This window comes from Ranitomeya imitator, chromosome 3, assembly GCF_032444005.1.
Source record: "Ranitomeya imitator isolate aRanImi1 chromosome 3, aRanImi1.pri, whole genome shotgun sequence".
Classification (NCBI taxonomy): Eukaryota; Metazoa; Chordata; class Amphibia; order Anura; family Dendrobatidae; genus Ranitomeya; species Ranitomeya imitator.
In genome coordinates this window covers 6,778,009-6,805,628 of record NC_091284.1, presented here as the reverse complement: position 1 = coordinate 6,805,628, position 27,620 = coordinate 6,778,009, and the positions used below count along the sequence as shown (strand labels likewise).

Genomic DNA, 27,620 nt, shown 5'->3' with positions numbered 1-27,620 from the left:
GAGGCGATGGGCGGTCACCAGATACTGATGATGGAGGAGATGGGCGGTCACCAGATACTGATGATGGAGGTGACGGGCGGTCACCAGATACTGATGATGGAGGAGAGGGGCGGTCACCAGATACTGATGTTGGAGGCGATGGGCGGTCACCAGATACTGATGATGGAGGAGACGGGTGTTCACCAGATACTGATGATGGAGGTGACGAGCGGTCACCAGATACTGATGATGGAGGTGACGGGCGGTCACCAGATACTGATGATGGAGGAGAGGGGCAGTCACCAGATACTGATGATGGATGCGATGGGCGGTCACCAGATACTGATGATGGAGGCGATGGGCGGTCACCAGATACTGATGATGGAGGTGACGGGCGGTCACCAGATACTGATGATGGAGGAGAGGGGCAGTCACCAGATACTGATGATGGAGGGGACGGGCGGTCACCAGATACTGATGATGGAGATGACGGGCGGTCACCAGATACTGATGATGGAGGAGACGGGTGTTCACCAGATACTGATGATGGAGGTGACGGGCGGTCACCAGATACTGATGATGGAGGAGACGGGCGGTCACCAGATACTGATGATGGAGGCGATGGGCGGTCACCAGATACTGATGATGGAGGAGACGGGTGTTCACCAGATACTGATGATGGAGGTGACGAGCGGTCACCAGATACTGATGATGGAGGTGACGGGCGGTCACCAGATACTGATGATGGAGGAGACGGGCGGTCACCAGATACTGATGATGGAGGAGACGGGCGGTCACCAGATACTGATGATGGAGGAGACGGGCGGTCACCAGATACTGATGATGGAGGCGACGGGCAGTCACCAGATACTGATGATGGAGGAGACGGGCGGTCACCAGATACTGATGATGGAGGAGACGGGCGGTCACCAGATACTGATGATGGAGGAGACGGGCGGTCACCAGATACTGATGATGGAGGAGACGGGCGGTCACCAGATACTGATGATGGAGGAGACGGGCGGTCACCAGATACTGATGATGGAGGAGACGGGCGGTCACCAGATACTGATGATGGAGGTGACGGGCGGTCACCAGATACTGATGATGGAGGAGATGGGCGGTCACCAGATACTGATGATGGAGGTGACGGGCGTTCACCAGATACTGATGATGGAGGAGACGGGCGGTCACCAGATACTGATGATGGAGGAGATGGGCGGTCACCAGATACTGATGATGGAGGTGACGGGCGTTCACCAGATACTGATGATGGAGGTGACGGGCGTTCACCAGATACTGATGATAGAGGTGATGGGCGGTCACCAGATACTGATGATGGAGGAGACGGGCGGTCACCAGATACTGATGATGGAGGAGACGGGCGGTCACCAGATACTGATGATGGAGGAGACGGGCGGTCACCAGATACTGATGATGGAGGAGACGGGCGGTCACCAGATACTGATGATGGAGGAGACGGGTGTTCACCAGATACTGATGATGGAGGAGACGAGCGGTCACCAGATACTGATGATGGAGGTGACGGGCGGTCACCAGATACTGATGATGGAGGAGACGGGCGGTCACCAGATACTGATGATGGAGGAGACGGGCGGTCACCAGATACTGATGATGGAGGAGACGGGCGGTCACCAGATACTGATGATGGAGGCGACGGGCAGTCACCAGATACTGATGATGGAGGAGACGGGCGGTCACCAGATACTGATGATGGAGGAGACGGGCGGTCACCAGATACTGATGATGGAGGAGACGGGCGGTCACCAGATACTGATGATGGAGGTGACGGGCGATCACCAGATACTGATGATGGAGGAGACGGGCGGTCACCAGATACTGATGATGGAGGTGACGGGCGGTCACCAGATACTGATGATGGAGGAGATGGGCGGTCACCAGATACTGATGATGGAGGTGACGGGCGTTCACCAGATACTGATGATGGAGGAGACGGGCGGTCACCAGATACTGATGATGGAGGAGATGGGCGGTCACCAGATACTGATGATGGAGGTGACGGGCGTTCACCAGATACTGATGATGGAGGTGACGGGCGTTCACCAGATACTGATGATAGAGGTGATGGGCGGTCACCAGATACTGATGATGGAGGAGACGGGCGGTCACCAGATACTGATGATGGAGGAGACGGGCGGTCACCAGATACTGATGATGGAGGAGACGGGCGGTCACCAGATACTGATGATGGAGGAGACGGGCGGTCACCAGATACTGATGATGGAGGTGATGGGTGATCACCAGATACTGATGATGGAGGAGAGGGGCGGTCACCAGATACTGATGATGGAGGAGACGGGCAGTCACCAGATACTGATGATGGAGGAGACGGGCGGTCACCAGATACTGATGATGGAGGAGAGGGGCGGTCACCAGATACTGATGATGGAGGTGACGGACGGTCACCAGATACTGATGATGGAGGAGACGGGCAGTCACCAGATACTGATGATGGAGGTGACGGGCGGTCACCAGATACTGATGATGGAGCAGACGGGCGGTCACCAGATAATGATGATGGAGGAGACGGGCGGTCACCAGATACTGATGATGGAGGTGACGGGCGTTCACCAGATACTGATGATAGAGGTGACGGGCGGTCACCAGATACTGATGATGGAGACGGGCGGTCACCAGATACTGATGATGGAGGGGACGGGCGGTCACCAGATACTGATGATGGAGGAGACGGGCGGTCACCAGATACTGATGATGGAGGAGAGGGGCGGTCACCAGATACTGATGATGGAGGTGACGGACGGTCACCAGATACTGATGATGGAGGAGACGGGCAGTCACCAGATACTGATGATGGAGGTGACGGGCGGTCACCAGATACTGATGATGGAGGAGACGGGCGGTCACCAGATACTGATGATGGAGGAGAGGGGCGGTCACCAGATACTGATGATGGAGGTGACGGACGGTCACCAGATACTGATGATGGAGGAGACGGGCGGTCACCAGATACTGATGATGGAGGAGATGGGCGGTCACCAGATACTGATGATGGAGGGGACGGGCGGTCACCAGATACTGATGATGGAGGAGACGGGTGGTCACCAGATCATGATGATGGAGGAGACGGGCAGTCACCAGATACTGATGATGGAGGAGACGGGTGGTCACCAGATACTGATGATGGAGATGGGCGGTCACCAGATACTGATGATGGAGGAGAGGGGCGGTCACCAGATACTGATGATGGAGGCGATGGGCGGTCACCAGATACTGATGATGGAGACGGGCGGTCACCAGATACTGATGATGGAGGGGATGGGCAGTCACCAGATACTGATGATGGAGGAGACGGGCGGTCACCAGATACTGATGATGGAGGAGAGGGGCGGTCACCAGATACTGATGATGGAGGAGACGGGCAGTCACCAGATACTGATGATGGAGGTGACGGGCGGTCACCAGATACTGATGATGGAGGAGACGGGCGGTCACCAGATAATGATGATGGAGGAGACGGGTGGTCACCAGATACTGATGATGGAGGGGACGGGCGGTCACCAGATACTGATGATGGAGGAGATGGGCGGTCACCAGATACTGATGATGGAGGGGACGGGCGGTCACCAGATACTGATGATGGAGGAGATGGGCGGTCACCAGATACTGATGATGGAGGGGACGGGCGGTCACCAGATACTGATGATGGAGGAGACAGGCGGTCACCAGATACTGATGATGGAGGAGACGGGCGGTCACCAGATACTGATGATGGAGGAGACGGGTGGTCACCAGATACTGATGATGGAGGAGATGGGCAGTCACCAGATACTGATGATGGAGGTGACGGGCGGTCACCAGATACTGATGATGGAGGAGACGGGCGGTCACCAGATAATGATGATGGAGGAGACGGGCAGTCACCAGATACTGATGATGGAGGGGACGGGCGGTCACCAGATACTGATGATGGAGATGGGCGGTCACCAGATACTGATGATGGAGGGGACGGGCGGTCACCAGATACTGATGATGGAGGGGACGGGCGGTCACCAGATACTGATGATGGAGGAGACGGGTGGTCACCAGATCCTGATGATGGAGGAGACAGGCGGTCACCAGATACTGATGATGGAGGAGATGGGCGGTCACCAGATACTGATGATGGAGGAGACGGGTGGTCACCAGATACTGATGATGGAGGAGACGGGCAGTCACCAGATACTGATGATGGAGGTGACGGGCGGTCACCAGATACTGATGATGTAGGAGACGGGCGGTCACCAGATAATGATGATGGAGGAGACGGGTGGTCACCAGATACTGATGATGGAGATGGGCGGTCACCAGATACTGATGATGGAGGGGACGGGCGGTCACCAGATACTGATGATGGAGGGGACGGGCGGTCACCAGATAATGATGATGGAGGAGACGGGCGGTCACCAGATAATGATGATGGAGGAGACGGGCGGTCACCAGATACTGATGATGGAGGTGACGGGCGGTCACCAGATACTGATGATGGAGGCGACGGGCGGTCACCAGATACTGATGATGGAGGGGACGGGCGGTCACCAGATACTGATGATGTAGGTGACGGGCGGTCACCAGATACTGATGATGGAGGAGACGGGCGGTCACCAGATACTGATGAAGGAGGTGACGAGTGGTCACCAGATACTGATGATGGAGGAGACGGGCGGTCACCAGATACTGATGATGAAGGAGACGGGCGGTCAGCAGATACTGATGATGGAGGTGACGGGCGGTCACCAGATACTGATGATGGAGGAGACGGGCGGTCACCAGATACTGATGATGGAGGTGACGGGCGGTCACCAGATACTGATGATGGAGGAGACGGGCGGTCACCAGATACTGATGATGGAGGTGACGGGCGGTCACCAGATACTGATGATGGAGGAGACGGGCGGTCACCAGATACTGATGAAGGAGGTGACGAGTGGTCACCAGATACTGATGATGGAGGAGACGGGCAGTCACCAGATACTGATGATGAAGGAGACGGGCGGTCAGCAGATACTGATGATGGAGGTGACGGGCGGTCACCAGATACTGATGATGGAGGAGATGGGCGGTCACCAGATACTGATGATGGAGGTGACGGGCGGTCACCAGATACTGATGATGGAGGAGACGGGCGGTCACCAGATACTGATGATGGAGGAGACGGACGGTCACCAGATACTGATGATGGAGGAGACGGGCGGTCACCAGATACTGATGATGGAGGTGACGGGCGATCACCAGATACTGATGATGGAGGAGACGGGCGGTCACCAGATACTGATGATGGAGGAGACGGGCGGTCACCAGATACTGATGATGGAGGAGACGGGCGGTCACCAGATACTGATGATGGAGGAGACGGGCGATCACCAGATACTGATGATGGAGGAGACGGGCGGTCACCAGATACTGATGATGGAGGGGATGGGCGGTCACCAGATACTGATGATGGAGGTGACGGGCGGTCACCAGATACTGATGATGGAGGTGACGGGCGGTCACCAGATACTGATGATGAAGGTGATGGGCAGTCACCAGATACTGATGATGGAGGTGATGGGTGGTCACCAGATACTGATGATGGAGGAGACGGGCAGTCACCAGATACTGATGATGGAGGTGAAGGGCGGTCACCAGATACTGATGATGGAGGAGGCGGGCGGTCACCAGATACTGATGATGGAGGAGACGGGCGGTCACCAGATACTGATGATGGAGGAGACGGGCGGTCACCAGATACTGATGATGGAGGTGACGGGCGGTCACCAGATACTGATGATGGAGGGGATGGGCGGTCACCAGATACTGATGATGGAGGAGACGGGCGGTCACCAGATACTGATGATGGAGGTGACGGGCGGTCACCAGATACTGATGATGTAAGTGACGGGCGGTCACCAGATACTGATGATGGAGGAGACGGGCGGTCACCAGATACTGATGATGGAGGTGACGGGCAATCACCAGATACTGATGATGGAGGAGACGAGAGGTCACCAGATACTGATGATGGAGGAGACGGGCGGTCACCAGATACTGATGAGGGAGGTGACGGGCGGTCAATGATGGAGGAGACGGGCGGTCACCAGATACTGATGATGGAGGTGACGGGCGGTCACCAGATACTGATGATGGAGGAGACGGGCGGTCACCAGATACTGATGATGGAGGTGACGGGCGGTCACCAGATACTGATGATGGAGGAGATGGGAGGTCACCAGATACTGATGATGGAGGAGACGGGCGGTCACCAGATACTGATGATGGAGGTGACGGGCGGTCACCAGATACTGATGATGGAGGAGATGGGAGGTCACCAGATACTGATGATGGAGGAGATGGGCGGTCACCAGATACTGATGATGGAGGAGACGGGCGGTCACCAGATACTGATGATGGAGGAGACGGGCGGTCTCCAGATACTGATGATGGAGGAGACGGGTGGTCACCAGGTAATGATGATGGAGGAGACGGGCGGTCACCAGATACTGATGATGGAGGGGACGGGCAGTCACCAGATACTGATGATGGAGTAGACGGGCAGTCACCAGATACTGATGATGGAGGGGACGGGCGGTCACCAGATACTGATGATGGAGGTGACGGGCGGTCACCAGATACTGATGATGGAGGGGACGGGCGGTCACCAGATAATGATGATGGAGGAGACGGTGGTCACCAGATACTGATGATGGTGGGGACGGGCGGTCACCAGATACTGATGATGGAGGGGACGGGCGGTCACCAGATAATGATGATGGAGGAGATGGGTGGTCACCAGATACTGATGATGGAGGGGACGGGCAATCACCAGATACTGATGATGGAGGAGACGGGCAGTCACCAGATACTGATGATGGAGGGGACGGGCAGTCACCAGATACTGATGATGGAGTAGACGGGCAGTCACCAGATACTGATGATGGAGGGGACGGGCAGTCACCAGATACTGATGATGGAGTAGACGGGCGTTCACCAGATACTTATGATGGAGGGGACGGGCAGTCACCAGATACTGATGATGGAGTAGACGGGCGTTCACCAGATACTGATGATGGAGGAGATGGGCGGTCACCAGATACTGATGATGGAGGTGACGGGCGGTCACCAGATACTGATGATGGAGGAGACGGGCGGTCACCAGATACTGATGATGGAGGGGACGGGCGGTCACCAGATACTGATGATGGAGGGGACGGGCAGTCACCAGATACTGATGATGGAGTAGACGGGCGTTCACCAGATACTGATGATGGAGGAGACGGGCGGTCACCAGATACTGATGATGGAGGTGACGGGTGTTCACCAGATACTGATGATGGAGTAGACGGGCAATCACCAGATACTGATGATGGAGGAGACAGGCGGTCACCAGATACTGATGATGGAGGGGATGGGCGGTCACCAGATACTGATGATGGAGGAGACGGGCGGTCACCAGATACTGATGATGGAGGGGATGGGCAGTCACCAGATACTGATGATGGAGTAGACGGGCAGTCACCAGATACTGATGATGGAGGGGACGGGCGGTCACCAGATACTGATGATGGAGGGGACGGGCGGTCACCAGATACTGATGATGGAGGAGACGGGCGGTCACCAGATACTGATGATGGAGGTGACGGTGGTCACCAGATACTGATGATGGAGGGGATGGGCGGTCACCAGATACTGATGATGGAGGAGACGGTGGTCACCAGATACTGATGATGGAGGGGATGGGCGGTCACCAGATACTGATGATGGAGGAGACGGGCGGTCACCAGATACTGATGATGGAGGGGACGGGCAGTCACCAGATACTGATGATGGAGGAGACGGGCGGTCACCAGATACTGATGATGGAGGGGACGGGCAGTCACCAGATACTGATGATGGAGGGGACGGGCAGTCACCAGATACTGATGATGGAGTAGACGGGCAGTCACCAGATACTGATGATGGAGGGGACGGGCGGTCACCAGATACTGATGATGGAGGGGACGGGCGGTCACCAGATAATGATGATGGAGGAGACGGTGGTCACCAGATACTGATGATGGAGGGGACGGGCGGTCACCAGATACTGATGATGGAGGGGACGGGTGGTCACCAGATAATGATGATGGAGGGGACGGGCGGTCACCAGATACTGATGATGGAGGGGATGGACGGTCACCAGATACTGATGATGGAGGAGACGAGCGGTCACCAGATACTGATGATGGAGGGGACGGGCGGTCACCAGATACTGATGATGGAGGGGACGGGTGGTCACCAGATACTGATGATGGAGGGGACGGGCGGTCACCAGATACTGATGATGGAGGGGACGGGCAGTCACCAGATACTGATGATGGAGGGGACGGGCGGTCACCAGATACTGATGATGGAGGAGAAAGGCAGTCACCAGATAATGATGGAGGAGACGGGCGGTCACCAGATACTGATGATGGAGGGGACGGGCGGTCACCAGATACTGATGATGGAGGGGACGGGCGGTCACCAGGTACTGATGATGGAGGGGACGGGTGGTCACCAGATAATGATGATGGAGGAGACGGGTGGTCACCAGATAATGATGGTGGAGGAGATGGGTGGTCACCAGATAATGATGATGGAGGAGACGGGTGGTCACCAGATACTGATGATGGAGGGGACGGGCGGTCACCAGATACTGATGATGGAGGAGATGGGTGGTCACCAGATAATGATGATGGAGGAGACGTGTGGTCACCAGATACTGATGATGGAGGTGACGGGCGGTCACCAGATACTGATGATGGAGGAGACGGGTGGTCACCAGATACTGATGATGGAGGGGACGGGCGGTCACCAGATACTGATGATGGAGGGGACGGGTGGTCACCAGATAATGATGATGGAGGAGACGTGTGGTCACCAGATACTGATGATGGAGGGGACGGGCGGTCACCAGATAATGATGATGGAGGAGACGGGTGGTCACCAGATACTGATGATGGAGGGGACGGGCGGTCACCAGATACTGATGATGGAGGGGACGGGTGGTCACCAGATAATGATGATGGAGGAGACGGGTGGTCACCAGATAATGATGGTGGAGGAGATGGGCGTTCACCAGATACTGATGATGGAGGTGACGGGCGGTCACCAGATACTGATGATGGAGGAGACGGGCGGTCACCAGATACTGATGATGGAGGAGACGGGCGGTCACCAGATACTGATGATGGAGGAAATGGGCGATCACCAGATACTGATGATGGAGGGGACGGGTGGTCACCAGATAATGATGATGGAGGAGACGGGCGGTCACTAGATACTGATGATGGAGGAGACGGGTGGTCACCAGATAATGATGATGGAGGAGACGGGTGGTCACCAGATAATGATGGTGGAGGAGATGGGCGTTCACCAGATACTGATGATGGAGGAGACGGGCAGTCACCAGATACTGATGATGGAGGAGACGGATGGTCACCAGATAATGATGGTGGAAGAGATGGGCGGTCACCAGATACTGATGATGGAGGGGACGGGTGGTCACCAGATAATGATGATGGAGGAGACGGGTGGTCACCAGATACTGATGATGGAGGTGACGGGCAGTCACCAGATACTGATGATGGAGGAGACGGATGGTCACCAGATAATGATGGTGGAAGAGATGGGCGGTCACCAGATACTGATGATGGAGGGGACGGGCGGTCACCAGATAATGATGATGGAGGAGACGGGCGGTCACCAGATACTGATGATGGAGGGGACGGGCGGTCACCAGATAATGATGATAGAGGTGACGGGTGTCACCAGATAATGATGATGGAGGAGATGGGCGGTCACCAGATACTGATGATGGAGGGGACGGGCGGTCACCAGATAATGATGATGGAGGAGACGGGCGGTCACCAGATACTGATGATGGAGGGGACGGGCGGTCACCAGATAATGATGATAGAGGTGACGGGCGGTCACCAGATACTGATGATGGAGGTGACGGGTGTCACCAGATAATGATGATGGAGGAGATGGGCGTTCACCAGATACTGATGATGGAGGTGACGGGCGGTCACCAGATACTGATGATGGAGGAGACGGGAAGTCACCAGATACTGATGATGGAGGAGACGGGAGGTCACCAGATAATGATGGTGGAGGAGACAGGCGGTCACCAGATACTGATGATGGAGGAGACGGGAGGTCACCAGATACTGATGATGGAGGAGACTGGTGGTCACCAGATAATGATGGTGGAGGAGATGGGCGGTCACCAGATACTGATGAGGGAGGTGACGAGCGGTCACCAGATACTGATGATGGAGGTGATCCACGGTCACCAGATACTGATGATGGAGGTGACGAGCGGTCACCAGATACTGATGATGGAGGCGACGGGCGGTCACCAGATACTGATGATGGAGGAGACGGGCGGTCACCAGATACTGATGATGGAGGCGACGGGCGGTCACCAGATACTGATGATGGAGGAGACGGATGGTCACCAGATAATGATGGTGGAGGGGATGGGCGTTCACCAGATACTGATGATCGAGGAGACGGGTGGTCACCAGATACTGATGATGGAGGAGACGGGTGGTCACCAGATAATGATGATGGAGGAGATGGGCGTTCACCAGATACTGATGATGGAGGTGACGGGCGGTCACCAGATACTGATGATGGAGGAGACGGGCGGTCACCAGATACTGATGATGGAGGTGACGGGTGGTCACCAGATACTGATGATGGAGGTGACGGGTGGTCACCAGATACTGATGATGGAGGAGACGGGTGGTCACCAGATAATGATGATGGAGGAGATGGGCGGTCACCAGATAATGATGATGGAGGAGACGGGTGGTCACCAGATACTGATGATGGAGGAGACGGGTGGTCACCAGATAATGATGATGGAGGAGATGGGCGTTCACCAGATACTGATGATGGAGGTGACGGGTGGTCACCAGATACTGATGATGGAGGTGACGGGTGTCACCAGATAATGATGATGGAGGAGATGGGCGTTCACCAGATACTGATGATGGAGGTGACGGGCGGTCACCAGATACTGATGATGGAGGTGACGGGTGGTCACCAGATACTGATGATGGAGGTGACGGGTGTCACCAGATAATGATGATGGAGGAGATGGGCGTTCACCAGATACTGATGATGGAGGTGACGGGCGGTCACCAGATACTGATGATGGAGGAGACGGGAGGTCACCAGATACTGATGATGGAGGTGACGGGCGGTCACCAGATACTGATGATGGAGGAGACGGGAGGTCACCAGATACTGATGATGGAGGTGACGGGCGGTCACCAGATAATGATGATGGAGGAGACGGGCAGTCACCAGATACTGATGATGGAGGGGACGGACGGTCACCAGATACTGATGATGGAGGTGACAGGCGGTCACCAGATACTGATGGTGGAGGTGATGGGCAGTCACTAGTGATGAGCGAGTGTACTTGTTGCTCTACAAATATTTTTTAGTGCTCGGAGATTTAGTTTTCCTCCCACAGCGGATGATCTGCGGCTACTACCCAGCCTGAGTACATGTGGGGGTTGCCTGGTTGGTAGGGAATCCTGTACTCAGGCTGGCTAGCAGCCGCAGATCATCCAGCTGTGGTGAGGAGAACTAAATCTCTGAGCAGTCACAAATACTCGGAGGTCACCTGAGCGTTCTGGGGAAAACCTGAGCAAGAGTATATTCGCTCATCACTAGCGGTCACCAGATACTGATGGGATTCACAGTTCTCTTTTTTGTTCACTTTGTATCTTGTTAAATGATACAAAAAATAATGAACCCTTCTACGTTTGACTCTTGTGACTGCAGCATTTATTCCTCGCCTGTCTAGGACTTTTAGGCCGTGCTGTGTATGACGTGACGTGTGTATTGTGTGCTGTATACGGCTCTGGCATAAATGAAGAGACCACCGCACAATGTTCAGTTTGTCTGATTTTTCTCTTTATATTTTTGAGTAAAATGTAAATTGTTCTTTTATTCTATAAACTTCTGACAATAGGTCTCCGAAGTTCCAAGCAATACATTTTGTATTTTTTTCTGAAAAGGAGAAATGGTCAAAATTTATAAAAAAAAAAAAAAACGCAGAGCTTTCAGACCTCAAATAATTCAAAGAAAACAAGTTCATAATCATTTAGAAACAACAATACTAATGTTTTATCTCAGGAAGAGTTCAGAAATCAATATTGTGTGGAATAACCATGATTGTTAATCCCGGCTTTCCTGCGTCTTGGCAGCTTTCCACCAGTCTCTCACACGGCTCGTGGGTGACCTTCTGCCGACCCTGGTACAATAATGTCAGCCGTTCTTCTGTGTTTGATGGCTTGTGACTATCCATCACCCTCCTGATTACATTCCAGAGGATTTCAGTGGGTTCAGGTCTGGAGATTGGGCGGCCATGACAGGGATGTGATGTGGTGGTCCTTCATCCACTCCTTGATTGACCTAGCTGTGTGGCATGGCGCATTGTCCTACTGGAAAAACCAGTCCTCAGAGTTGGGGAACTTTGCCTGAGAAGAAGGAATCAACTGTTTTTCCAGGATAACCTTGTATGGGGCTTGATTCATACGTCCTTCGCAAAGATTAACCTGCCCAATTCCAGCCTTGCTGAAGCCTCCCCAGATCATCAGCGATCCTCCACCAGATTTCACAGTGGGTGCCAGACATTGTGGCTTGTACGTCTCTCCAGGTCTCTGTCTAACCATTAGACGACCAGGTGTTGGGCAAAGCTCAAAATTAGACTCATCAGAGAATATTACCTTACTCCAGTCCTCTATGGTCCAATCCTTATGGTCTTGGGCAATCTTCAGCTTGGCTCTCCTTTGCTTCTCATTGATGAAAGGCTTTTTCTAGCTTGAGTCCTGCCTCTAGGAGCCTGTTATGAACTGTTCTTGCCGTGCACTTCACCCCAGCTGCCATTTGCCATTCCGTTTGTAGGTCACTGGATGTCATCTTGTGGTTGCTGAGTGACATTTGAATAAGATGACGGTCATCCCGGTCAGTGGAGAGTCGTTTTCACCCTCTGCCGGTCTGTAGCTTTGTTGTCCCCAATCTCTGCTGCTTGACCTTGTTGTAATGGACTGCCGTCTTAGAAGTTTTATGGATGAAGATAACATGACGCTCACTGTGTCCCTCTGCTAGTAAAGCTAGAATTGAGCCCTTCCTTCCTCACTCAAGACTTTTCTTTTCATCTCCTTTGGCATGGATAAAAGTTATTTTTTTCATTCCTATTACTTTTGGGATATTCCTAGCACTTGTTTTGCCATCTAGCTTGTCCTATTGCAGGAGGATTGTGACACCACAGCAGGGATTTTATACTTTCCTTCGTTAGGGCAGCACGGTGGCTCAGTGGTTAGCACAGCAGCCTTGCAGCACTGGAGTCCTGGGTTTAAATCCCAAAAAGGACAACATCTTCAATGAGTTTGTATGTTCTCTCCGTGTTTGCGTGGGTTTCCTCTGGGTTCTCCAGTTTCCTCCCACACTCCAAAGACATACTGATAGGGAATTTAGATTGTGAGCCCCATCGGGGACAGTGATGATAATGTGTGCAAGCTGTAAAGCGCTGCGGAATATGTTAGCGCTATATAAAAATTATTATTTATTAAATAAGATTTGGTCCAGGTGATCACCTAATCAGAAGCACATGAAGTAGAATGAGGCGTCCTCTGGTTGGAGTTCACCTGACACTGGAATGGAATGGCTGCCACACATGGAGAGAGGCGGATTTTATGCAACTGTGCAGGGGGCTCTTCACTTTTGCCAGAGCTGTGTATGATGTGATGTGTATGATGTGATGTGTATGATGTGATGTGTATGATATGATGTGTATGATGTGTATGATGTGATGTATATGATGTGATGTTGCTCTCACCGGTTTGGCTGCGACTTCTCCAAGGCTTATACTTTACAGAGTAAACAACCAGAGCGATGAAGATGATGAGAGCAGCACCTCCGCCTGCGACACTCACAATCAGATAAAGATCCCACACTGGAGAGAGAAAGATCAGGCAGAGCAGATCAGGCAGAGCGGCTGAGATGTGACTAGGTGCAGGGCTCAGAGCTCAGCCTGGCCATACACATTACATATACAAACAGTTCCAGCTATGAGCAGTCTACAAGGAGGGCAGTCAGGAGTCCTGAGACACATCAGATGGTTGACTCTTCCCTCAAAGTTCAGGAGGTCCTTAAAAGGGGTTTCCACTACTTGGACAATTCCCTTTATTAAATGAAATGGATCAAGTGAAAATAAAATCAGCTAATGCTCACCTCCGGACATTAATGCCTCCTAGTGGTGAATGTATAAATCTGTATGTAGTGAGCTCCCCCTAGTGGTGTCTGTATAAATCTGTAAGTAGTGAGCTCCCTCTAGTGGTGACTGTATAAATCTGTATGTACTGAGCTCCTCCTAGTGGTGGATGTATAAATCTGTATGTAGTGAGCTCCTCCTAGTGGTGGCTGTATAAATCTGTAAGTAGTGAGCTCCCCCTAGTGGTGAATGTATAAATCTGTATGTAGTGAGCTCCCTCTAGTGGTGACTGTATAAATCTGTATGTAGTGAGCTCCCTGTTGTGATTTCTGTGGCAGAGCTCCCTCCTGTGGTCACAAGTGGTACTTCGGCTGATTCTCTCTATGAGCTTCCGTTGGTGGAGGAGAGTGGTACTGCGGCTTCTGAGTTTCCTTCCTCAGGTGATGTGGTGAAGTCGTTAGGTGCTGCTCTATTTAACTCCACCTAGTGCTTTGATCCTGGCCTCCAGTCAATGTTCTAGTATTGGACTTGCTTCCTCCTGGATCGTTCCTGTGGCCTGCTGCTCTGCATAGCTAAGTTTCGCTTGTGTTATTTTTGTTTGCTGTTTTTTCTGTCCAGCTTGCTTATTTGGTTTTTCTTGCTTGCTGGAAGCTCTGGGACGCAGAAGGTGTACCTCCGTGCCGTTAGTCGGTACGGAGGGTCTTTTTGCCCCCTTTGCGTGGTTGTTTGTAGGGTTTTGTGTTGACCGCAAAGTTACCTTTCCTATCCTCGCTCTGTTCAGAAAGTCGGGCCTCACTTTGCTAAATCTATTTCATCTCTACGTTTGTCTTTTCATCTTAACTCACAGTCATTATATGTGGGGGGCTGCCTTTTCCTTTGGGGTATTTCTCTGAGGCAAGGTAGGCTTTTTTTCTATCTTCAGGCTAGCTAGTTTCTCAGGCTGTGCAGAGTTGCATAGGGAGCGTTAGGCGCAATCCACGGCTGCCTTTAGTGTGGTTGGAGAGGATTAGGGATTGCGGTCAGCAGAGTTTCCACGTCTCAGAGCTCGTTCTATGTTTTTGGGTTATTGTCAGGTCACTGTATGTGCTCTGACTTCTATGTCCATTGTGGTACTGAATTGCCTTATCATAACAGTACTGGAGGCCAAAAGTACTAATGATTCTCAATAGAGGGAAAAAAGAAGTTCTGAGACCATTTTTTTTTCTCTGCACTGTGTTTTGCCTTTTTTTTCCCCTAGACATTTGGGTGGTTCAGGACACAGGTGTAGCGATGGACATTAAAGGTCTGTCTTCATGTGTGGATCAGCTCACGGCAAGAGTACAAAATATTCAAGACTTTGTGGTTCAGAATTCTATGTTAGAACCAAGAATTCCTATTCCTGATTTGTTTTTTGGAGATAGAACTAAATTTCTGAGTTTCAAAAATAATTGTAAACTATTTCTGGCTTTGAAACCTCGCTCCTCTGGTGACCCAGTTCAACAAGTTAGGATCATTATTTCTTTTTTACGTGGCGACCCTCAGGACTGGGCATTTTCTCTTGCGCCAGGAGATCCTGCATTATGTAATATTGATGCGTTTTTCCTGGCGCTCGGATTGCTGTACGATGAACCTAATTCGGTGGATCAGGCAGAGAAAAATTTGCTGGCTCTGTGTCAGGGTCAGGATGAGATAGAGGTATATTGTCAGAAATTTAGAAAGTGGTCTGTACTCACTCAATGGAATGAAGGTGCGCTCGCAGCTATTTTCAGAAAGGGTCTCTCTGAAGCCCTTAAGGATGTCATGGTGGGATTTCATATGCCTGCTGGTCTGAATGAGTCTATGTCTTTGGCCATTCAGATCGGTCGACGCTTGCGTGAGCGTAAATCTGTGCACCATTTGGCGGTATTATCTGAGCATAAACCTGAGCCTACGCAGTGCGATAGGATTTTGACCAGAGTTGAACGGCAAGAACACAGACGTCGGAATGGGCTGTGTTTCTACTGTGGTGATTCCACTCATGCTATCTCCGATTGTCCTAAGCGCACTAAGCGGTTCGCTAGGTCTGCCACCATTGGTACGGTACAGTCAAAATTTCTTTTGTCCGTTACTTTGATCTGCTCTTTGTCTTCCTATTCTGTCATGGCATTTGTGGACTCAGGCGCTGCTCTGAATTTGATGGACTTGGAGTATGCTAGGCGTTGTGGGTTTTTCTTGGAGCCCTTGCAGTGTCCTATTCCATTGAGAGGAATTGATGCTACGCCTTTGGCCAAGAATAAGCCTCAGTACTGGACCCAGCTGACCATGTGCATGGCTCCTGCACATCAGGAGGTTATTCGCTTTCTGGTGTTGCATAATCTGCATGATGTGGTCGTGTTAGGGTTGCCATGGCTACAGGTCCATAATCCAGTATTAGATTGGAAATCCATGTCTGTGTCCAGCTGGGGTTGTCAGGGGGTACATGGTGTTGTCCCATTTCTGACTATTTCGTCATCCACTCCTTCTGAGGTCCCAGAGTTCTTGTCTGATTACCGGGATGTATTTGATGAGCCCAAGTCCGATACCCTACCTCCGCATAGGGATTGTGATTGTGCTATCGATTTGATTCCTGGTAGTAAATTCCCAAAAGGGCGACTGTTTAATTTATCTGTACCTGAGCATGCTGCTATGCGAAGTTATGTGAAGGAGTCTTTGGAGAAGGGGCATATTCGCCCGTCATCGTCGCCATTAGGAGCAGGGTTCTTTTTTGTGGCCAAGAAGGATGGTTCGCTGAGACCGTGTATAGATTACCGCCTTCTAAATAAGATCACGGTTAAATTTCAGTACCCCTTGCCGCTGCTATCTGATTTGTTTGCTCGGATTAAGGGGGCTAGTTGGTTCACCAAGATAGATCTTCGTGGTGCGTATAATCTTGTGCGTATTAAGCGAGGCGATGAATGGAAAACTGCATTTAATACGCCCGAGGGTCATTTTGAGTACCTAGTAATGCCATTCGGACTTGCCAATGCTCCATCAGTGTTTCAGTCCTTTATGCATGACATCTTCCGTGAGTACCTGGATAAATTCCTGATTGTATACTTGGATAATATTTTGGTCTTCTCGGATGATTGGGAGTCTCATGTGAAGCAGGTCAGAACGGTGTTTCAGGTCCTGCGTGCTAATTCTTTGTTTGTGAAGGGATCAAAGTGTCTCTTTGGTGTTCAGAAGGTTTCATTTTTGGGGTTCATTTTTTCCCCTTCTACTATCGAGATGGACCCTGTTAAGGTCCAGGCCATCCATGATTGGACTCAGCCGACATCTCTGAAAAGTCTGCAAAAGTTCCTGGGCTTTGCTAATTTTTATCGTCGCTTCATCTGCAATTTTTCTAGTATTGCTAAACCATTGACCGATTTGACCAAGAAGGGTGCTGATGTGGTCAATTGGTCTTCTGCTGCTGTGGAAGCTTTTCAAGAGTTGAAGCGTCGTTTTTCTTCTGCCCCTGTGTTGTGTCAACCAGATATTTCACTTCCATTCCAGGTCGAGGTTGATGCTTCTGAGATTGGAGCGGGGGCTGTTTTGTCGCAGAGAAGTTCTGATTGCTCGGTGATGAAACCATGCGCCTTCTTTTCCAGGAAGTTTTCGCCTGCTGAGCGAAATTATGATGTTGGCAATCGAGAGTTGCTGGCCATGAAGTGGGCATTCGAGGAGTGGCATCATTGGCTTGAAGGAGCTAAGCATCGCGTGGTGGTATTGACTGATCATAAGAACTTGACTTATCTCGAGTCTGCTAAACGGTTGAATCCTAGACAGGCTCGTTGGTCGCTGTTTTTTGCCCGTTTTGACTTTGTGATTTCATACCTTCCGGGCTCTAAAAATGTGAAGGCAGATGCCCTGTCTAGGAGTTTTGTGCCCGACTCTCCGGGTTTATCTGAGCCGGCGGGTATCCTCAAAGAGGGAGTAATTGTGTCTGCCATCTCCCCTGATTTGCGGCGGGTGCTGCAAAAATTTCAGGCTAATAAACCTGATCGTTGCCCAGCGGAGAAACTGTTCGTCCCTGATAGGTGGACTAGTAAAGTTATCTCTGAACTTCATTGTTCGGTGTTGGCTGGTCATCCTGGAATCTTTGGTACCAGAGAGTTGGTGGCTAGATCCTTTTGGTGGCCATCTCTGTCGCGGGATGTGCGTACTTTTGTGCAGTCCTGTGGGATTTGTGCTCGGGCTAAGCCGTGCTGTTCTCGTGCCAGTGGGTTGCTTTTGCCCTTGCCGGTCCCGAAGAGGCCTTGGACACATATCTCTATGGATTTTATTTCAGATCTTCCCGTCTCTCAAAAAATGTCAGTCATTTGGGTGGTTTGTGATCACTTCTCAAAGATGGTCCATTTGGTACCCTTGTCTAAATTACCTTCCTCCTCTGATTTGGTGCCTTTGTTCTTCCAGCATGTGGTTCGTTTACATGGCATTCCAGAGAATATCGTTTCTGACAGAGGTTCCCAGTTTGTTTCGAGGTTTTGGTGAGCCTTTTGTGGTAGGATGGGCATTGACTTGTCTTTTTCCTCGGCTTTCCATCCTCAGACTAATGGCCAGACTGAACGAACCAATCAGACCTTGGAAACATATCTGAGATGCTTTGTTTCTGCTGATCAGGATGATTGGGTGTCCTTTTTGCCTTTGGCTGAGTTCGCCCTTAATAATCGGGCCAGCTCGGCTACCTTGGTTTCGCCGTTTTTCTGCAACTCTGGGTTCCATCCTCGTTTCTCTTCAGGGCAGGTTGAGTCTTCGGACTGTCCTGGTGTGGATACTGTGGTGGACAGGTTGCAGCAGATTTGGACTCATGTAGTGGACAATTTGACTTTGTCCCAGGAGAAGGCTCCACGTTTCGCTAATCGCAGACGCTGTGTGGGTCCCCGACTTCGTGTTGGGGATTTGGTTTGGTTGTCTTCTCGTCATATTCCTATGAAGGTTTCCTCTCCTAAGTTTAAACCTCGTTTCATTGGTCCGTATAGGATTTCTGAGGTTCTTAATCCTGTGTCTTTTCGTTTGACCCTTCCAGATTCTTTTTCCATCCATAACGTATTCCATAGGTCATTGTTGCGGAGATACGTGGCACCTATGGTTCCATCTGTTGATCCTCCTGCCCCGGTTTTGGTGGAGGGGGAGTTGGAGTATATTGTGGACAAGATTTTGGATTCTCGTGTTTCAAGACGGAAACTCCAGTATCTGGTTAAGTGGAAGGGTTATGCTCAGGAAGATAATTCCTGGGTCTTTGCCTCTGATGTCCATGCTGCCGATCTGGTTCGTGCCTTTCATATGGCTCATCCTGGTCGTCCTGGGGGCTCTGGTGAGGGTTCGGTGACCCCTCCTCAAGGGGGGGTACAGTTGTGAATTCTGTGGCAGAGCTCCCTCCTGTGGTCACAAGTGGTACTTCGGCTGATTCTCTCTATGAGCTTCCGTTGGTGGAGGAGAGTGGTACTGCGGCTTCTGAGTTTCCTTCCTCAGGTGATGTGGTGAAGTCGTTAGGTGCTGCTCTATTTAACTCCACCTAGTGCTTTGATCCTGGCCTCCAGTCAATGTTCTAGTATTGGACTTGCTTCCTCCTGGATCGTTCCTGTGGCCTGCTGCTCTGCATAGCTAAGTTTCGCTTGTGTTATTTTTGTTTGCTGTTTTTTCTGTCCAGCTTGCTTATTTGGTTTTTCTTGCTTGCTGGAAGCTCTGGGACGCAGAAGGTGTACCTCCATGCCGTTAGTCGGTACGGAGGGTCTTTTTGCCCCCTTTGCGTGGTTGTTTGTAGGGTTTTGTGTTGACCGCAAAGTTACCTTTCCTATCCTCGCTCTGTTCAGAAAGTCGGGCCTCACTTTGCTAAATCTATTTCATCTCTACGTTTGTCTTTTCATCTTAACTCACAGTCATTATATGTGGGGGGCTGCCTTTTCCTTTGGGGTATTTCTCTGAGGCAAGGTAGGCTTTTTTTCTATCTTCAGGCTAGCTAGTTTCTCAGGCTGTGCCGAGTTGCATAGGGAGCGTTAGGCGCAATCCACGGCTGCTTCTAGTGTGGTTGGAGAGGATTAGGGATTGCGGTCAGCAGAGTTCCCACGTCTTAGAGCTCGTTCTATGTTTTTGGGTTATTGCCAGGTCACTGTATGTGCTCTGACTTCTATGTCCATTGTGGTACTGAATTACCTAATCATAACAGCTCCCTCTATTGGTGTCTGTATAAATCTGTATGTAGTGAGCTCCACCTAGTGGTGGCTGTATAAATCTGTAAGTAGTGAGCTCCCTCTAGTGGTGTCTGTATAAATCTGTATGTAGTGAGCTCCCCCTAGTGGACTGGTGACTGTATGAATCTGTATGTAGTGAGCTCCCCCTAGTGGTGGCTGTATAAATCTGTATGTAGTGAGCTCCCTCTAGTGGTGGCTGTATAAATCTGTATGTAGTGAGCTCCCTCTAGTGGTGGCTGTATAAATCTGTATGTAGTGAGCTCCCCCTAGTGGTGACTGTATAAATCTGTATGTACTGGGCTCCTCCTAGTGGTGACTGTATAAATCTGTATGTACTGGGCTCCCTCTAGTGGTGGTTGTATAAATCTGCATGTAGTGAGCTCCCCCTAGTGGTGGCTGTATAAATCTGTATGTAGTGAGCTCCCCCTAGTGGTGACTGTATAAATCTGTATGTACTGGGCTCCCTCTAGTGGTGGATGTATAAATCTGTATTAATCCCATAATCCAGTTTAGTCGGCAATTAAATAGCACGTCCGTCATAGATGCTTACATAAGTTACCTAGTAAGGTATGAAGTGACACATAAAGTTGTGAATAAAATTTTTTTTTCTTTATTGAAACAATATATTTAAAAGATAAAAATAACATTAAAAGACAGGAAGATGGAGAAAATGGGACCTCCAGAGAAGTCAAAATGATGACAGAATTTTCTAAAGCTTTTTTTCTCCTCATACAATATGTCTGCACACAGGGAGTGTTTCCATAGGAGAGTTATATGAGCTTGTTAGTATCGGCGGACATAGAAACATGTCTCTGTAATACCCTTTGCAGTCCTATATCAAAAAGGGGAAAATGACTCCCTGACGAAGGACTCGCTCCGAAACGCGCGTCGGGGTGCGTGTATGCTGGATCCACTCTTCCCTTAAAGGTATACCATCACATACTTAAAACCCAATATGCTTTGCAAACCCACCTGATTTTCTAATTGCACTAGTTCACTTTCATAGAGTGCTGGTCTTTATTTAGTGAATTTCTGCCCTTTACACTTTATTCATTGACATCACTTGGCACTTTGTTGTGACAGTAAATACTGTCCTTACGTGTGATTCTATTATTATTATTTTTATTATTTGTTTGCGGTTTTTGCACAGTTATAATAGCATATGGGTTTATAGTTATTAACCTTTTTTAGGGATTTTAAATTAATTGTTATATATATTAATTGATTTTTTTCATATATTTATCCGGCATACATGCGTAATGATTTTATTACTTCTTATTTATTGTGGAATGTTGTTGCCACAATTAATTAATAAAATTTTGTAATATTTCACTTATTTTGCTTACCTGATTCTTTGTTGGTCCATTGTTCCTGCACCGTGGTGTCCTTTGTACACGTGTCGGAGTGGTCTCCACTTTTTCTCTTTCTTCCTGGGCATCATTGTAACATTTGGATAATCTATCATTATTGGTGCTTTGGTTGTTGTTTCTCTGCTTACATAAGTTACCTAATAAGGGAACGGCCTTCACTATTGTCTCATGCTTTGTACTTCATCGCCACCTAGTGACGGCTTTTAACATTTCCCAGCATTGACTTTTTTCTGCTTTACATGAACATTTACCATCTTTTTATTAGGTCACTGTTGATTTAATTAGGATTATGACATAAGCCGTTTTCTATGATATATATTTCCTGGTGGGAGGGGATTGTTACATTCTGTAGATTACATTTTCCCCTTTTGGATATAGGACTGCAAAGGGTATTACAGAGACCTGTTACTATGTCCGCCCATACTAGCGAGCCCATATAACTCTCCTATGGAAACACTCCCTGTGTGCAGACATATTGTATGAGGAGAAAAAAAGCTTTACAAAATTCTGTCATCATTTTTTGTGCCACATTCTGACTTCTCTGGAGGTCCCATTTTCTCCATCTTCCTGTCTTTTAATGTTATTTTTATCTTTTAAATTTATTGTTTCAATAAAGAAAAATAATTTCTATTCACTACTTTATGTGTCACTTCATACCTGATTGCATAAATCTGTATGTAGTAAGTTCCCCATGGGGCTCATTATACTGTAAGGGGCAATATATGGGGCCCATTATACTGTATGGAGCATTATATGGGGCTCATTATACTGTATGGAGCATTATATGGGGCTCATTATACTGTATGGAGCATTATATGGGGCCCATTATACTGTATGGGGCAATATATGGGGCCCATTATACTGTATGTGGCAATATATGGGGCTCATTATACTATACTAGATTGTGGCCCGATTCTAACGCATCGGGTATTCTAGAATATGCATGTCCCTGTAGTATATGGACAATGATGATTCCAGAATTCGCGGCAGACTGTGCCCGTCGCTGATTGGTCGAGGCAACCTTTGACATCATCGTCGCCATGGCAACCATTATGACATCATCGTCGCTGTGCCCGTTGCTGATTGGTCGAGGTCTGGCGGCCTCGACCAATCAGATGCGGGATAATATATGAGGCTCATTATTCTGTATGGAGCAATATATGGGGCTCATTATTCTGTATGGAGCAATATACGGGGCTCATTATACTGTATGGGGCAATATATAAGGCTCATTATACTGTATGGAGCAATATATGGGGCTCATTATTCTGTATGGGGCAATATATGGGGCTCATTATTCTGTATGGGGCAATATATGAGGCTCATTATTCTGTATGGAGCAATATACAGGGCTCATTATTCTGTATGGAGCAATATATGGGGCTCATTATTCTGTATGGAGCAATATATGGGGCTCATTATTCTGTATGGAGCAATATATGGGGCTCATTATTCTGTATGGAGCAATATATGGGGCTCATTATTCTGTATGGGGCAATATATGGGGCTCATTATTCTGTATGGGGCAATATATGGGGCTCATTATTCTGTGTGGAGCAATATATGGGGCTCATTATTCTGTATAGAGCAATATATGGAGATCATTATTCTGTATAGAGCAATATATGGGGCTCATTATTCTCTATGGAGCAATATATGGGGTTCATTATTCTCTATGGGGCAATATATGGGGCTCATTATTCTGTATGGAGCAATATATGGGGCTCATTATTCTGTATGGAGCAATATATGGAGATCATTATTCTGTTTGGAGCAATATATGAGGCTCATTATTCTCTATGGAGCAATATATGGGGTTCATTATTCTGTATGGAGCAATATACAGGGCTCATTATACTGTATGGAGCATTATATGGGGCTCATTATTCTGTATGGAGCATTATATGGGGCTCATTATTCTGTATGGAGCAATATACAGGGCTCATTATTCTGTATGGAGCAATATATGGGGCTCATTATACTGTATGGAGCAATATACAGGGCTCATTATTCTGTATGGAGCATTATATGGGGCTCATTATTCTGTATGGAGCATTATATGGGGCTCATTATTCTGTGTGGAGCAATATACAGGGCTCATTATTCTGTATGGAGCAATATATGGGGCTCATTATTCTGTATGGAGTAATTTATATATAAATAAATATATAAATAATTTATATATATGGGGCTCATTATACTGTATGGAGCAATATATGGGGCTCATTATACTGTATGGAGCAATATACAGGGCTCATTATTCTGTATGGAGCATTATATGGGGCTCATTATTCTGTATGGAGCAATATACAGGGCTCATTATTCTGTATGGGGCATTATATGGGGCTCATTATTCTCTATGGAGCAATATATGGGGCTCATTATTCTCTATGGAGCATTATATGGGGCTCATTATTCTGTATGGAGCATTATATGGGGCTCATTATTCTCTATGGAGCATTATATGGGGCCATTATGGAGGATTATGTGGTGCCCATAATACTGTGTGTATTCACCGGTTTCTGAGCTATTGTAGAACTTACACTAGATATCACTCATGTAATGTAAGAAGTGAAATCTTCGGGATTGTACTGTTCCTATATTTCTGTGCATCATGAATGGTGGTATGTGTGAAGGGGGCTCACTGGGACTCTTTCGCCCAGGGCCCACGATAACCTGGAGCCGGCCCTGGCTGCTGTCATGCTCCGTACATGGGGTAAGCCACACAGCGAATCTTAAGAACTATACTACATTTCTAATTTTAGACATTTACTAATATTATAATTATTACACCTGGTACATATTGGGGTGGGATCTTGGAGATGGGAATACCCCTTTAAGGCCCGTCACATTTAAAGCTGTAGTCAGGATTTTCTGACTTTCTGCAGTTGCTTTTCTATAGAGAGAAACATTGCAGAGAAGAGCTGAAGGAATTGTGATGGGAAGATGTAAATGAAGAGGTGTGACTGCAGCTCTGGTGGTGACTGGAGGATAACATGTCATGTAACAGCAGAATAGTGAGTGCAGCTCTGGAGGTGACAGGAGTGTCCAGGATCTGAATCTTTGTCAGGACTTTCTTAATCCCATGAATCCCAGATATCACAGGCTGGGAAGGTCACGAGTACCACTCGCTGTGATCTGTGGAGCGCCCAGCTCTCTGCTGCCCCCTATTGTCCGGACAATTACATGATTGGCCGACGATCAACGGAGAAGGCTGCAGCCTGTTCATACCACTAGGCCGGCTCTCAGAAAATTACCCGTGAGCGTACGGCGTCTACACCTCCGGATCCTACACATGGAGTATGTACACACCCGGTACGGTCACAGCCAACTCTCCGATAACCCCAGACTACGCGCTGCCACCACTAAGCTGTTTCGGTTGAATGGACACCGCTTACCGTAGATTATGGCTTCGAGGCGTGGTTCACAGAACAAAAGGAACAGAACTAATACATTTTATATTTAATCCAAAGGAAGGCATACAAAAGATCTTACAAGGGGGAGAAAACAACACAGCATAAACAGTTACATAAAATAAAAGGGATTATCAGCAGAACTTACTACCCCGATCGCAGAGAAGATTCAGTTTAGCTGAAGGAGAGCGCCTCAATTTGGCCGTCAATAACAGGATCCCTATATACATGACATGTACCTCTCTGTACGAACACTGATGATAATTGTGACTGATCTTTTATCAGACGTTGAATTCCACCCACTCACCCCTCTACAATGACCTCACAAGGGCCCGGTGTAGGCCGGACTCAGCCCTTCATGATTTTAGGAAATCCCAATTTATGTAAAATCGGATGGATAGAAATTCCGATATTCCATATTTTCTGTCTGCTCTCTCATTGTACTGCAGAGACCACAGCTCTGTGTACAGGGGTCCGATCTTCCTTCATCCCCTTCAGACCCTAATAAGCCTTTTCCTGTCTCTCTGTGTGGACAATAGACTTCCTCTGCAGTCACCTGGACATAAAGGGGAATCTTCACATGTTAATCAATCTGCTTCACACAGCGTGTCACCTCCATTTTACACAAAGACAGGTGTGATTGCTGGATCACTGCTCCTCAGGACAAATGGTGGATGAAAGAAAAAAAGGGGGATATGAGGGACCTCAAGGATGTTTAATATTGTCTATGACATGGAGGATAAGCTCTGCAGGTGACTTGAAGATAAGATATTATATAACAGCAAAATAGTCAGTGCAGCTCTGGAGGTGACTGGAGGATAAAACATAATGTAACAGCAGAATAGTGAGTGCAGCTGTGGAGGTGACTGGAGGATAAAACATAATGAAAAAGCAGAATAGTGAGTGCAGCTCTGGAGGTGACTGGAGGATAAGCCATATAACAGCAGACACAAAAGAGCACAGTGAGGTCAAAAATACTCTGTTGTAAAAAAAAATCACAGTAATAAGCAAGTGCTAGTCAGAAGATGGAAAAAAACAGGGTATTTAGTTGATACGTTTTTTTGCAAGAAAATGTATACTAAGCTGCTCCACCAATCGTCAAGGTATACCCATATAGAGCAGTCCTATCTAATGTATAGATAGACCTGACAGAATAACAAATCTGCAGGTGGTTGGGCATTTAGGAAATAGCGACCACAATATTGTACAGTTTCACCTGTCTTTCACTAGGGGGACTTGTCAGGGAGTCACAAAAACACTGAACTTTAGGAAGGCAAAGTTTGACCAGCTTAGAGATGCCCTTAATCTGGTAGACTGGGACAATATCCTCAGAAATGAGAATACAGATAATAAATGGGAAATGTTTAAGAACATCCTAAATAGGCACTATAAGCGGTTTATACCTTGTGGGAATAAAAGGACTAGAAATAGGAAAAACCCAATGTGGCTAAACAAAGAAGTAAGACAGGCAATTAACAGTAAAAAGAAAGCATTTGCACTACTAAAGCAGGATGGCACCATTGAAGCTCTAAAAAACTATAGGGAGAAAAATACTTTATCTAAAAAACTAATTAAAGCTGCCAAAAAGGAAACAGAGAAGCACATTGCTAAGGAGAGTAAAACTAATCCCAAACTGTTCTTCAACTATATCAATAGTAAAAGAATAAAAACTGAAAATGTAGGCCCCTTAAAAAATAGTGAGGACAGAATGGTTGTAGATGACGAGGAAAAAGCTAACATATTAAACACCTTCTTCTCCACGGTATTCACGGTGGAAAATGAAATGCTAGGTGAAATCCCAAGAAACAATGAAAACCCTATATTAAGGGTCACCAATCTAACCCAAGAAGAGGTGCGAAACCGGCTAAATAAGATTAAAATAGATAAATCTCCGGGTCCGGATGGCATACACCCACGAGTACTAAGAGAACTAAGTAATGTAATAGATAAACCATTATTTCTTATTTTTAGGGACTCTATAGCGACAGGGTCTGTTCCGCAGGACTGGCGCATAGCAAATGTGGTGCCAATATTCAAAAAGGGCTCTAAAAGTGAACCTGGAAATTATAGGCCAGTAAGTCTAACCTCTATTGTTGGTAAAATATTTGAAGGGTTTCTGAGGGATGTTATTCTGGATTATCTCAATGAGAATAACTGTTTAACTCCATATCAGCATGGGTTTATGAGAAATCGCTCCTGTCAAACCAATCTAATCAGTTTTTATGAAGAGGTAAGCTATAGGCTGGACCACGGTGAGTCATTGGACGTGGTATATCTCGATTTTTCCAAAGCGTTTGATACCGTGCCGCACAAGAGGTTGGTACACAAAATGAGAATGCTTGGTCTGGGGGAAAATGTGTGTAAATGGGTTAGTAACTGGCTTAGTGATAGAAAGCAGAGGGTGGTTATAAAT

General features: G+C 48.5%; 1 protein-coding gene across 1 annotated transcript in view; it reads right to left on the bottom strand.

Moving 5' to 3' along the window:
- CD2 (CD2 molecule) overlaps positions 1–27,620 on the bottom strand; it is a 135,263-nt gene that overhangs the window by 29,686 nt on the left and 77,957 nt on the right. The window contains exon 4 of the mRNA XM_069760014.1: positions 13,880–13,996. Coding sequence (XP_069616115.1) covers positions 13,880–13,996 — 117 coding nt within the window. The remainder of the gene's footprint in view (positions 1–13,879; positions 13,997–27,620) is intronic.